Source organism: Coffea arabica, chromosome 2e (assembly GCF_036785885.1).
Source record: "Coffea arabica cultivar ET-39 chromosome 2e, Coffea Arabica ET-39 HiFi, whole genome shotgun sequence".
Lineage (NCBI taxonomy): Eukaryota > Viridiplantae > Streptophyta > Magnoliopsida > Gentianales > Rubiaceae > Coffea > Coffea arabica.
The window spans coordinates 11,868,827-11,881,038 of record NC_092313.1 but is presented as its reverse complement, the minus strand read 5'-3'; the positions used below and the strand labels follow the sequence as shown (position 1 = coordinate 11,881,038).

At 34.8% G+C, this 12,212-nt stretch overlaps 1 protein-coding gene across 2 annotated transcripts; it reads right to left on the bottom strand.

Annotated features, from left to right (window-relative positions):
* Window positions 1-3,564: 3,564 nt before the first annotated feature.
* On the bottom strand, window positions 3,565-10,688 carry LOC113730988 (nonsense-mediated mRNA decay factor SMG7-like). 2 transcript variants are annotated; one of them, XM_027256008.2, is made up of 6 exons: window positions 10,477-10,688; window positions 9,148-9,271; window positions 8,440-9,039; window positions 7,992-8,114; window positions 7,591-7,802; window positions 3,565-5,742 (listed from the first exon to the last, which is right to left on the bottom strand). In XM_027256008.2, exons 2-6 carry the CDS (start codon window positions 9,208-9,210, stop codon window positions 3,750-3,752), a joined length of 2,991 nt encoding a protein of 996 aa, XP_027111809.1. In that variant the 5' UTR covers window positions 9,211-9,271; window positions 10,477-10,688; the 3' UTR covers window positions 3,565-3,749. The 2 variants fall into 2 exon arrangements, with proteins under 2 accessions (XP_027111809.1, XP_027111810.1); XM_027256009.2 differs by lacking the exon at window positions 10,477-10,688 and adding an exon at window positions 9,720-9,826.
* Between the last annotated feature and the right edge of the window lie 1,524 nt (window positions 10,689-12,212).

Below are 12,212 nucleotides of genomic sequence, written 5' to 3'. Positions count from 1 at the left end.
ACATGAAGACAGCAATAAGAATACATAAAATAATTAATAATACCAAAAGTTATCCATAGTGTTTGGGCTTTGTACTCTTATTCAAGTCTAATGTCAAATTTGGGCCAGATGTATACAAATTAAGTAGTATTTTAGGGTTGAATGTTCTATATCTCTCTCTTAAACTATAATGTTACTTTTAAAAAAAAAATTGGTAGAATTGATGTTGTTATTATCATTATTTTTTTATCAAAAATGAATATTTCAAAAAAAAAGTTCCACATTAAAAGGCTAGTAGTACTTTGTTTTTTATTTAGTGATTTCATAATTTGGATTTCATGAATGGTACTATTCTTGATTTTTTAAATCCACGACATTATTTCCTTTTTGTTTTCTATTTAATTTTGCCCTTTTACTTAGGATTACTATGTTAAAAGATAAAATATTATCATTTACTTTTTTACTTTTACTAAGTTTGGCAATGTTTTCTTTTTATTTACCCTCTCATTAATAAATTTCAAACCAAACTCCAATATAAGTGGAGCCACTGCTTACTTAAGAAAATGTTATTTGAACTTCATTTTTTATTATTTGCAATTCCACTATTTATTTTATCATATAGTCTAATTAATGAAAATTATATGATCAAAATGATTATTGAAGTGTGAATAACAAAAACTGGAGTGTAAATAATCTTACTTATTTAAATTAATAAGAAAGTATGAAAGGATGTTATATTTGTTATCTCTTCTTATGGTCTCATAGAAGTTTTAATTATTGTAGAATCATAAATAACACAAGGCAATCGGAAAAGTGATGGGTTGAAGTTCAAATAGGATAACATTCACATTAACCAACAATTTGAAATGAAATGATTTTAAAAAGTAACAAACAATTTCAAATGTGAAAAGTAGATGTGGAAGTTGAGAGGAATATATTTTATAAATTAAATTAAATGTGAAATGCTAGAAAAATGGAATTGATAGTGGGAAGATGCGTGGAGGCTTGTTGTTAAAAATCCCTTCTCAAATTTATATAGATATAGATTGTCACTTAATTCGTTCAGAGAGCATTGATTTGTTGTACATAACATAACATATACTATAATAATATTTGATAACGAAGGACAATTTTGTTAAGATACTTTTCTAACAAAAAGACTTGCAAGTTTGAATCATCAAAATATAGATTGGAAACTTTTAATATTAATAAATAATCTGTTGAAGAAAAAAATATTAAGATGCCATTAGTGCCAAAAAAAAAAGAATTGGTGCGGCTAGGGATTTAAAATTTTAAAATTTGTAGGTCTAAATTGGTTGTGAAAATATTCTAGAGACCATTTAGTACTTTCCTTTCTATATTTCTTTGGAAAAATCGTTCAAAACGTCCCTTACATTTTGTAAAATAATTTTTTTCATCCATCACTTTTAAAAATATAATTTTACATCCCTTACAAATTTACATTGATAAAATTTAGTCCCTACCTAGTTTTTTAACTAGTTTTTTGTCGGAATCCACCACGTCCCTTGCACGTGATCATGTTTTAGGGGTAAAATTATCGAATCAAATTTCACATCATTCAATTTTTTCATCTCTCATTGATCATGTGTACGAATAGTTTCTTTTTTGTTTAAATCCATGTATATATCTATTTGATTTCATCTAAATAATACAAATAGCATGTAATATATATGTATTTAATTTCATCTACAACTGCAATTAGCTTATTCAGGTAAAATTAAAATTAAAATATATTATATGCTATTTGTACTATTCACGTGGAATCAAATAGACATATATATGAGTCTTCAAAAATAAGAAAAGACTATCGTACACATGATCAATGAGAGATAAAATTTTTCATTTTGCAAAATGTGAGAGACGAAAAAATTCATTTTGTGAAATGTGAGGGACGAAAAAAAATTCATTTTATGAAATATGAGGGACTATGGATCAGATTATGTGAAATATGTTTGACAATTTTATCCCAAAAAAAAGATCATGTGCAAGGCACGTGGTAGATTCCAGTCAAAAACTAATAAAAAACCTAGATAAAAATGTTCTGAACGATTTTCCCTATTTCTTTCTAAAGCGTAATATGTCCTGTCCAGATTACTTCTTGGATTAAAGACATTTAGGGAGAATATTGCAACTATAATCCCCCAATATGAGACTAGTTCTCATTTACTCCTCACATAGGATATACCGATATAGTTTCTAAATATTCGCCCCCTCAAGTTTTGTGGCAGTTTTTTTTTTTGTACTGTAAGATTGTGAGTAGAAGTGCATAAATCCAAAATCTCTCAATTACACTCCCTCGCCGAACCACCAAGCCAATCCTTCCCCAAGTTTTGTGGCAGTTATATATAATGGGAGAGCATTGAATTTGGTGTAAACATTTTACATTTTTTGTCACTTTTTTTATTTTCAACTTTATTTTTACAATAACTTAATTATATTACCAACCAATATAACCATAATTAACTTTCACCCATAACCACCCACAAGTATTTTAACCATCAAGTTCATTAAAATTTTATTCCAAAAGCTTTTAAAATTGTAACCAACATTTGAACTTTTAAAAGATCAAAGTTTATTTTTTAAAAATTATGCACACACGTCTAACGTGTCCTTATCACTACTGATCATTATTAGTGCTTTTTGCATACTTGATGTGTAATAAAAGAATGCATAATATTTATAATCAATAAATTTTATATGAATTTTTCATTGCTAAAGCAAACTTTAATCTCTTAAGTTTCTTTCACATAATAATTGCTATATTGATAGTTATAATATTTAGGGTTAATCATGGTGAAAAGCAAATAATTAAAGCAAAATATGTTTCCAAAATAACTAACCATAAACATGTCTTTAGACAACTAAAATAAAAGTTGTTCCTATAAGAATAAAAATAAAAGTTCAAAAAGTGACAAATAATGTTTACATTAAACCTCCCTCCTTTCCCTCTATATATTGTACAGATATCTTCCGTCTTGCAATGGTGATTGGTCATCGAGGGAGTGGTTTTGACTCTTGAATCATGTTTTTAGTGCCCATTGACCCATTGAAATTGCTTATGCCTTGGAGCTTGTGGAGAAGAATAAATACAAGGAGAAAGAAAAAGAGAACTTTGGTATAGTAATGATTATTTGAGTTATTATTTGGAATAATTACTATAACAATTTTTATAATGCAATGTATGCAGTATAAAAAGAGTGTTAAGAGGATAAAAAGTTGATTTGAAATTGTAATTGTGACATAAGCAAAATAATATTTGAAGACATAATGACTATCCAAACAAAGAACTTTTTGCACTGAATTCTACTCTAATTCCAGATATTACAATTGTAGATGCAGGGCTTATATCTCAATTCAAATCAAAGTGTAAAGTCATGTCAAAAGATAAAACTATTTGGAAGCCCAATCTCAAAATCTTCCAATTCCATTTCAAGCGTCATTCCTGTGGAACCACATGATTGATATTGCATTGTATTTTGATATTGTATCCTGCTCATGACAGATAGCTTTAAAAATGGAGAATGCGTTGGCTTTTTCGCAACGCTTCAAAGATGAAACAGACGCTGCTAGGAAATTTTCATACTTCACTCTCCAGTAAATTGTACACAAATAGTCATAAACCTGTGTGAGTTAAGATCAATCTTTTTGGCAATTGAAACTTTCTCTGAAGCAATCAGTAATTAACAAGCAAAGCACAGCATGAAGCAAAGACAGATGTACAGTCATGAAGTGCTTAAGATATCAGGGTTTCAGTTTCCCATAAATGCAGAACCTCTGAACTGAGGAGAATGCAGTTGCCATTCTTTCTCTTTGAGGTAATGAAGAAGTGGCTGTTGCTCAGGTCTTGGATCGGTAACAGCACCACAAACAAAAGGAGATGCCCTTTGGTAAGAAAGGAGGCTATCTTTTTGTGGGTCACCTGCACTGTAAACAAAAGAAGAACCTGGATGCAACTGGGGGCTCTCCATATAGAAGGTTGGAGTAGAAGCCAAAGGATTTCCCCATTGACTGAAAAGATCAAACCTTGAGAGGTCATTTGTCTGGAAACTTGATAGAGGTCCTGGTCCATTCATGTGAACTGGCCAGAAAAGAGTACTGGTTTGATCAAGCTTGTGATTGTTTCTGTAGTGATAAAGCCATTCCGAAGAACTCATTCCCAGTAGTGGAGGGTATCCATGGACTAATCCTGGAAGAACAGGGCTAAAATCCAATGGTCCATGAGGTGCAGAACCATTCGAGTAGCCACTTACAGGTGGAGCACCAAGAATGCCGTCTGTCTCCCTACTACCAAGTGCACTCTTATACTCAGGAAAACTTGGCAAGTTACCCCTAGACCAAGTAGCATCATCCGGCAATAAAGGAGCTGAAGGCACCGGAGCGACATATGTAGGAGGAGAAAGAGTTTGGACGGCTGCAGAGACATGAGCGGAACCAGCAACAGAATCCCTAGTTCTGTCATGTAATAGACCAGTCAAGGATTCAAAAGCTGTTTCCTGAATCGGCATCAACTCATGTTTAGTGAAGTTCTTGATCCCTTTCTCTGGCTCATAATCTAATTTATCCCTATCAAATACCCAGGCACTAAGAGAGGGAGGTCCAGCAGGGTAAGTTGCTGACTCCTTCAATGGTTTGTTGTACTTCACATTTGTGGCATCAGGAGAAAAACTTGCTCGATCACTTCGTGGCTGGTTTTTCCCAATGAACATTGATGTTGCTCGGCGCAAGCATTCATCAGCAGATAAAGCAGGCTCCTTCAATCCTTCTCTATACATATGGTCATTTTCAGTGATATATTTATAGAGCGGTGCTGAGTTATGTCGTGTAATAGGGTTGAAGAGAATGACTTCTTCCTCTTCAGTGGAAACAGGTACACTCTTTTGACAACGTTGAGGTTGAGTTTCCCCAAGAGAATCTTGTTCATGTACTTCTACATTTCTACTAATCTGTTCATCCACCTCCTTGACTTTAACATTTAAATTAGATACCCCTACTGTTTTTCCTTGGCCTAAAAGTTCCATTGACCCAAAGGTAAAGAATTTCAATCCTTTTTTGTCACAAAAAATCCACTGTTTATTATTAGCAGATCTGTTCACAATCCTCATTCCTGCATGAAAGATCCGATGCGAACGTTTTGAATCCAAAGTCTCCATCCATTCCCAGTGAGTACTCGTAAAATCCAGAGAGGCATGTGCATTGGCCATTGGCTCAAAACCCCTCAATTCATGATCTTCCCAAAGAGCAGATTTATCGCAAGCAGTTTCACCCTCTCCTATATTAAATCGGTTGAGAAGATCAGCAAGAGCACTAAAAAAGTAGGACATGGCACTCATAACTTTGTCATCGGCAGCATATTTTTCTACTTCATCAAGTGTTCCAACCAGCCATTCAACAAAGACCAGCACAGCAGGCAAAAGCGGACACTTCTCCAGTTGATTGCACTTTAGACATCTCTCAAGAAGGCGAGCAATACAAATATATGTAGCAATTAGAGCCAATTGGGTCAGCCCAGATTTCTGCTGCTTGTCATTTTCATTCAGCTTCTCATTCTGAGGGCTTTCTGTAAGGTTATGTAAGATGAAGATGAATATTGAAACAAGTTGAAGTGCACGATAAGGGCCTTTTCTGGATGAATCCATCAGCTTATATGACTCCAAAGCAGCTTTCAGTTGCTCATCATCTAAAAGTACCAAAGATTCCAAATGTTCGACAGTGGAAGAAAGAGTGCTTTCGAATTCCTCCAAACTGCATGACAAGGAAAACATCATGGTTAACTTCAGAATCAATTAGACATTCACATAACATAGCAGCCTTCCAGAAGAAAGAAGCCAGACAGAAACATGCAAACTTATATCCATGAATTGCCAGAGAAGAGGACAGGGAAAAAGAAAATAACTTGGTCTCAATGTACAAGAGTATCACCTAGACATGCAATTTTAATTTATGCATCTTTACCAATCTTCCTGGTTCTTAGTATCATATTTCCAAGAATAAGTTGAATACATTGGTACGTGATTTATTGAGGCTGTACAGAAAATTGTGATCGAACCAAATAAAAATGAAACATTAAAAACACCACAACCACCATCCACAAGAATTAGATAGCACCATAGAGTCTTTTAATGATTTGTATCAAAAGGCCCCAAGTATTCGAGTACCTAGAGTGCAACTGGAGCACTCTAGTGTAAAACCATTAATAAAGTTTGCATTTCCAAAAGAAAAAATGCAGAAAGTAAGTAAAACATCTTCTGCAACAATAGTACAGCTTTCAAGCTGTATTGACATTATAAGCATAGGAACACTCCCAAATCACAGTGTCTTCACATAAAGCAAACAAAATAAGCCCCAAAAGAATTTTAGATATTTCTCAATTTTCTTTTAGTTCCCTCTGCTCTGTGGGGAAGGAGGGTAACTTACAAGGTAGAAGCATGTGAAAGGACTTTCAAAATAGATAAGGGCTTAAAACCAGGACAAATTTTCTCTATATTGTGCATATACTTATTGCGCTTCACATCCATCTTGAAGTTCAGGACCTGTAACAACCTAGATGTGCACTAACTCGTTAACTTTTAGAACCCAAAATCATGACCCAAAATGCTTAATTAAGATGTAAAAAGCACATAACACAAGCTCTTATAAGCCAGTCACATCTTCTTTCTGGCATATATAAGCATTACATGTCATTGTAAAATAACAAAATTGCATGCCAGTGTCATAATTCTCAAAATGCTCAAGGATCCATAAGCCAGAAGATAAGAGAATTGTCACCATACAACCAAGGGGCTTTAACAAAATTGGTAAATGATTGATGTGTGTCATCATCTATTGAACTACCTATTAACTCTATTAATCAAGCTGCGTTCAACACAAGCAAGTACTATAATGATGTTGCAGGAATGGTCCAGTAACCAGTATAATTCGCAATTAAAAGCTGAGATGTAGAAAAATCTTCATCAGCCTCTAGTTCTAAGTTCACTTTATCGTAGCCTCTTCTCATAAATTAATGGAGGACATAAATCGCCAACTAAATAACCTCTCATGGTCTCACTCTCAACTAAATCTGATGCACCAAATGCTTTTCTTACTACTCCACAGGCCATAGTGGAGTTTTGGTGTTTAAATCAGTCAACTACAATATCAGTTCCTCTTCAATCAGCAAAAATTCACTATTTCTCTGACATCCACCCTGTAGTTCGCAAAAAGGGAATTGAGGAGATGATAACGAATTTCCCTGTTGTTCCCAAACAGGGAACTGAGAGAATTAAGGTGATGATCTCGACCAGTTTGTAGGATGATATTCCAAATAAATTCAAGAAAGATATACCATGCCTTAGGGTACACCTACTAAACTTGCCGAGTTTGCTACGGAGTGACCCAGTTAAAACACGTTCTTGCAAGCTTGACTAACTAATGGTCCGCCACACAGAAGTAATAGCAAATAACAACATGATTTTTTATCTTCACAAGCACCATAACTAATAACAGAAATGAAAATAGTCACAAAATCAGCAGGGACTAATCCTGTTTGTTGTCTTCTGATGGGTTAGCCAGAATATAAGTCAGATCAAGAGAATATTGTGTTGCTCTAATTACCTGGATCTCCCAAGGAAAAAACTTATCAATCTCACAAAGAGGGGCCAGAGTTCAGTTTTTGCAGTAGAAAAGATGATGTTAGTTTCCAAGTTACTCTTATTTGAAGATCCAGTGAGAGACTGTGGTGCGGCCTGCAAGGAGACTTTTTCAAATGGCTTTAACAAATCGATGTGTGTCTCACTGGAAAGCGAAGACAGATGGGATGACCCGTTCTGCAAAATCAGAAGAAACAATAGATTCCTAACTACTTAACTTCAAAAATCAAATTTAAAAATAAAGCAAAGAATTCTAAAAACTACAAGTAAAATTACTGAGTTTACCTCCCTCCTTCCTCTTTTGTTACATAGTTTTGGTAAAAAGGCAAGGATGAAAAAAAATAAATAAAAAAGAAGAACTCTTACCTCTTCAAAGAGTAGCATAAGGTTATTCCATGCATCAGGGAAAGGTTCTTTAACAGCTAAACTTCTCGTGCAGTGGTACAATGCCAGGAAAGCATCGCCAACATATGTTGCTAACAGTGCCAGCTGCAAAGAAACACAAATTTTAAGATCGAGGAAATATACAGTAGAATAAGTTTAGCAAATGAATTTGAATGTAGAAACTTCTTAAAAATCAGGATTAAACAATTGCTCCAACTGTTGCCAAAGAATCAATCTAGAAATGAAACAAGGTCTGCAGGATGGTTTCAAAAGTGACTTTTGTTCGCCAATTCAGGCTTGTCCCCAACACTAGTAGAGAATTTGGAACTGAAAATAGTGTAAGAGCAAAAATGACAAATACAAAGCTTTTCTAACATTCCAGAGCTAAGCAAAGCCTGTGTTCATCATTAAGTAATATGAAGAAACCTACTTGATTATGGGGATTCCCGCTAGCTGGCCATATCCTGCTTGCTTCTAAGTAGTAAGTAAACGCAACCGACCATTTAGAAGCATCCTGTTTCTTACAAAGCTCGCCATATCTAGCAAGATCCCCAAGACATATTAGAAAGCGGTGGCATGCAAACTGACACTTGCTCAATTTCATTTGTTCAGTAGAAAATGAACTGTCTCCTTTGTTATACAGGAACACCTCCCCTGGCAGACCACAAACTTCTCTGAAAGCCTTGGTCAAATTGCTATAGAAGTCAGTCGCTTCAGACAGGAATGTCTTGAATCCATCCACATATCTATTGATGTTGCCCTGTGAGTCAATGTCAACTGGGGAAGTTTCCCCTTTTGTACTCTCTCCACTCATCCAATGTTGCCTCATGCTTTTGCGAAACTCAACAATGTGCTTATAGTGAAGCTTCCACAAAAAGTATTCAACTTCTTGAAGGTCCACAACATCATAGTCATTCAAAATGATGCTCTGATAAGCAGTTCTCACCTTGCGGTACAACTCTTGAACATCTTTGTGTAACAGACCTTTAGAATGGATCAATGCCAATAACTGTTTCTCTATATTAAGAACCTAAAGAACACCAAGTATCAGGAACTTCACTTACCCGATTGCTGAAAAAACTGAACTTACAACATATTAATGAGAAACTATTCCTAATTAAACAGCTTTTAAAGTCACCTCAAGAAAATTATCCTGCTTTTGCCACTGATCCTTATGCATAGCAGTTGCCTCATGCTCCATGAGTTGTATTGCTGAACCTGATTCAATTTTGGCGAATATCCTTATTCATGTGACGCGTTACCTGCAACACATATGTTAATTTTGTTTCATTGAACTTTAATGTTGCATGTTAGAATTCCAAAAGGCACGCCAATATACTAATCTTCTAGCAATGGGAAAATGGGACGTCTAATATCAAAGTCAATGCCATGAGAAAAACATGTCCAAGGAATTGCAATTTACATTATCTGCCCTATTGACACATCTCATGAGTAAACTTCATTTCTCTTGCTTTATCACTCTTAACATCTTATCCGCCATGAAAACATTAATGATTATCGGATACTCAATTTTTCTCCCAAAATTAAACACAAGCAAGCAGTTCCCTGGACGGGGTGCTAACAAAACACCTAGTACAGAGTAACCGCTAGGACTTGAAACACGCAAAACCCATGGACTCAGTTACACAAACTAGTCACTTATAGAAACAAAATTCAATAGCGTCTTTTGCATAGGCCTATTTTTCTTACTTATCTAGTAATACTGCAGGCTGCTGCTAGTACAAACAGAAATGGACATAAACAATCAACTCAGCCTATGGACTTTTCTTCACCAGGCCAATGAACAGTAGCAGAAACGGACCTGAAAAGTCATCCCTAAAGTCAATAAACAATTATTAAGTTCGAGAACCTGAGACACGTCAATTACCATTTCACCGGTGACCAGTCCAAGAAAACAAACGCTAATATTAAATTGCAATAGCAAAACATTTTTTAAGCATATATTTCCCGGACGACAAAAGATCATGATCATAATCCAACAACCAAAATACCACTATCCAAGCCCGTAATTTTAAATCAGCCAACACCCCATAAAAACTTTCCACGTTAAATTAAATACAACGCCATCAAGCATAACAAATTAGCAGTATATAGCTGCAGAGCATAATGAAAGAGAAGCTAAAACAACCCCCCCCCCCCCCTTCCCCCAAAAAAAATTAAAAAATAAAAACCCAGTTTTTTTCATTTATTTATGGAATAAAGAAAAAGAGAGCAGTAGAAGGGGAAGGAGAGAAAAGGAGAGCGTGAGAGTCGAATAGGAACCTCATGATGCCCAACTGATTTTTACCAACCAATTGAGCTATATTTGCAAAGAAGGGTACTAAAAGATTCCTTTCCGATCCTCTAGAAGCTCCAATCAGCAAAAAAGTACAAAGTTTAAGGCAGGAGAAGCAATTAAAAGACCACCACGCAGTGGTAATAAAAGTTGCTGGGGGAAATTAACTACCTGAGTAGCACGTACTGTACACGACAAACAAATTTCTGCACGAATTTTATGAAATCCACTGCAGAAAAGAGTGAAGATTGAGCTTAATTCTGAAGCAGAAGCCAAGAACAAAGATACAGTGTTGAGAGTAAAAGGAATGGAAGAAAGCGCGGGGAGAGGAAGAGAGAGTAGAAACTAGAAAGGAAGAAGAATGCTTGGCCTTAGCCACCCGTGTGATCGTTTTAGTTGTGAAACAGACAAAGTAAAAGGTCGCCGACCTTATTGAAATTCAGTTGAATGACTATTTCGTCCTTTCCTTTTACTTGTATTTTCTTGTACGTTAAAGGAAACGCAAATGGTGGAATGTATAAAGAGTTGGCCCCAATAATTCAATTTAATATTTAAATTTAATGAATTCATATTTTAACATGTTAAAATATATTTAATAATAAAAAATTAAATATCTGAATTAGTTAAGTGTCACTGAATTTTTTAGACAAAATTTGATATAAAAAATAAGTGATAAATTATTCACTTATTATTTAATACGATATACACTAAAATATATTAGATTTAATATATAAAAATTTATTAATTTAATGAATTCATATTTTAGATTTTTCAATTTTATCAAACGCTCTCTTAGATTGATTGATGATGATTATTATCATTCCCCATCTCTAGTCTTTGTCCGACTTACCCCAAATAAAAGCTATTTTATATTTTGAAGACTTGACAATTCTAGGAGGATCCCTTGTGATCAAAGCTAACCCCACTAACGTGAATTCTTTGTTTGCTAAATAGTGTGTTAATTATATGGCTTTTGCATTTTTCAACCTAGGACACTCCAGCAATATACTAGCTACTATGATGAGCCCGCTCTTGGACTGGAATGACCGGCGGGTGGTGTTTCCGGAATTCAGGGCTTTTGCAGTTGTCACTGACAATTGCAGAATAAGGACTATGATTTAAATCAATTAACATTTGATCGATGCGATTTTATTATTGTATGAAATAGAAGAGCTAGGTTAGTGTTACATTATGCTAATATGATTTGGATCATTAGTGTACAGATCGATCTCACTCCCAATGTTTTTTTGTGGTTAAAAATAGTCATGACATCGTTATTGGCCAGTTTGGTAGTACAGTAGAATAATCATTTTGCTGATTTGCTCCAATTCACTCAGCCGCAAACATAGCCAAAACGAAGTCCTTGGAAAGCAACCAGCAAGGCACCAGTAGAGGCTTACAAGTATACACTGCATAACGAACTAGCCCAGAATGATGCTCGGCAAAAACACAGACAAAATGTAAAACCGCACCCAAAATGATTGATTACTGTATTGACTATTACATGCGTGAATGAGCATGCCTTTTTTCCCCCTTGTGGTTATGGCGTCCAGATGCAGTATGAGAAGTTCATATTGTGGTAGACTTTTTTTTCCTTTCCAAATCATTTACTACTATCGACTTCAACTTGATGCTAATCGAGTTTGAGTAGAAAAAACCAAATTTCATGTATTAGTCGAACCTTCGTCGAGTAGTGTGTTTATAATATAATTTTTAATTATGAAATTTATTTTAAAAAATCAAGTTTCAATTGAACTCGTTTAAACTCGATTTGGTCGAGTTCGAGACCAAGTTCGACTAAGGTAAAATAAGGTTGAACTCGAGTTCGAACTCAATTTTAAAGAATTTGACGAGTTTGAACTCAAGCATTTTTATTCGAATAATACACTACTCAAACTCGAGTCGAC

What these genes read in the sequence shown, in the direction of transcription:
- LOC113730988 (XM_027256008.2), bottom strand. Translation starts at nt 9,210, where the DNA reads ATGGAGCATGAGGCAACTGCTATGCATAAGGATCAGTGGCAAAAGCAG. An exon ending in AGCAGGATAATTTTCTTGAG is followed by an intron (nt 9,040 to 9,147) that starts GTGACTTTAAAA and finishes GGTGTTCTTTAG; the next exon opens with GTTCTTAATATAGAGAAACA. An exon ending in TTATGCTACTCTTTGAAGAG is followed by an intron (nt 7,803 to 7,991) that starts GTAAGAGTTCTT and finishes CTGATTTTGCAG; the next exon opens with AACGGGTCATCCCATCTGTC.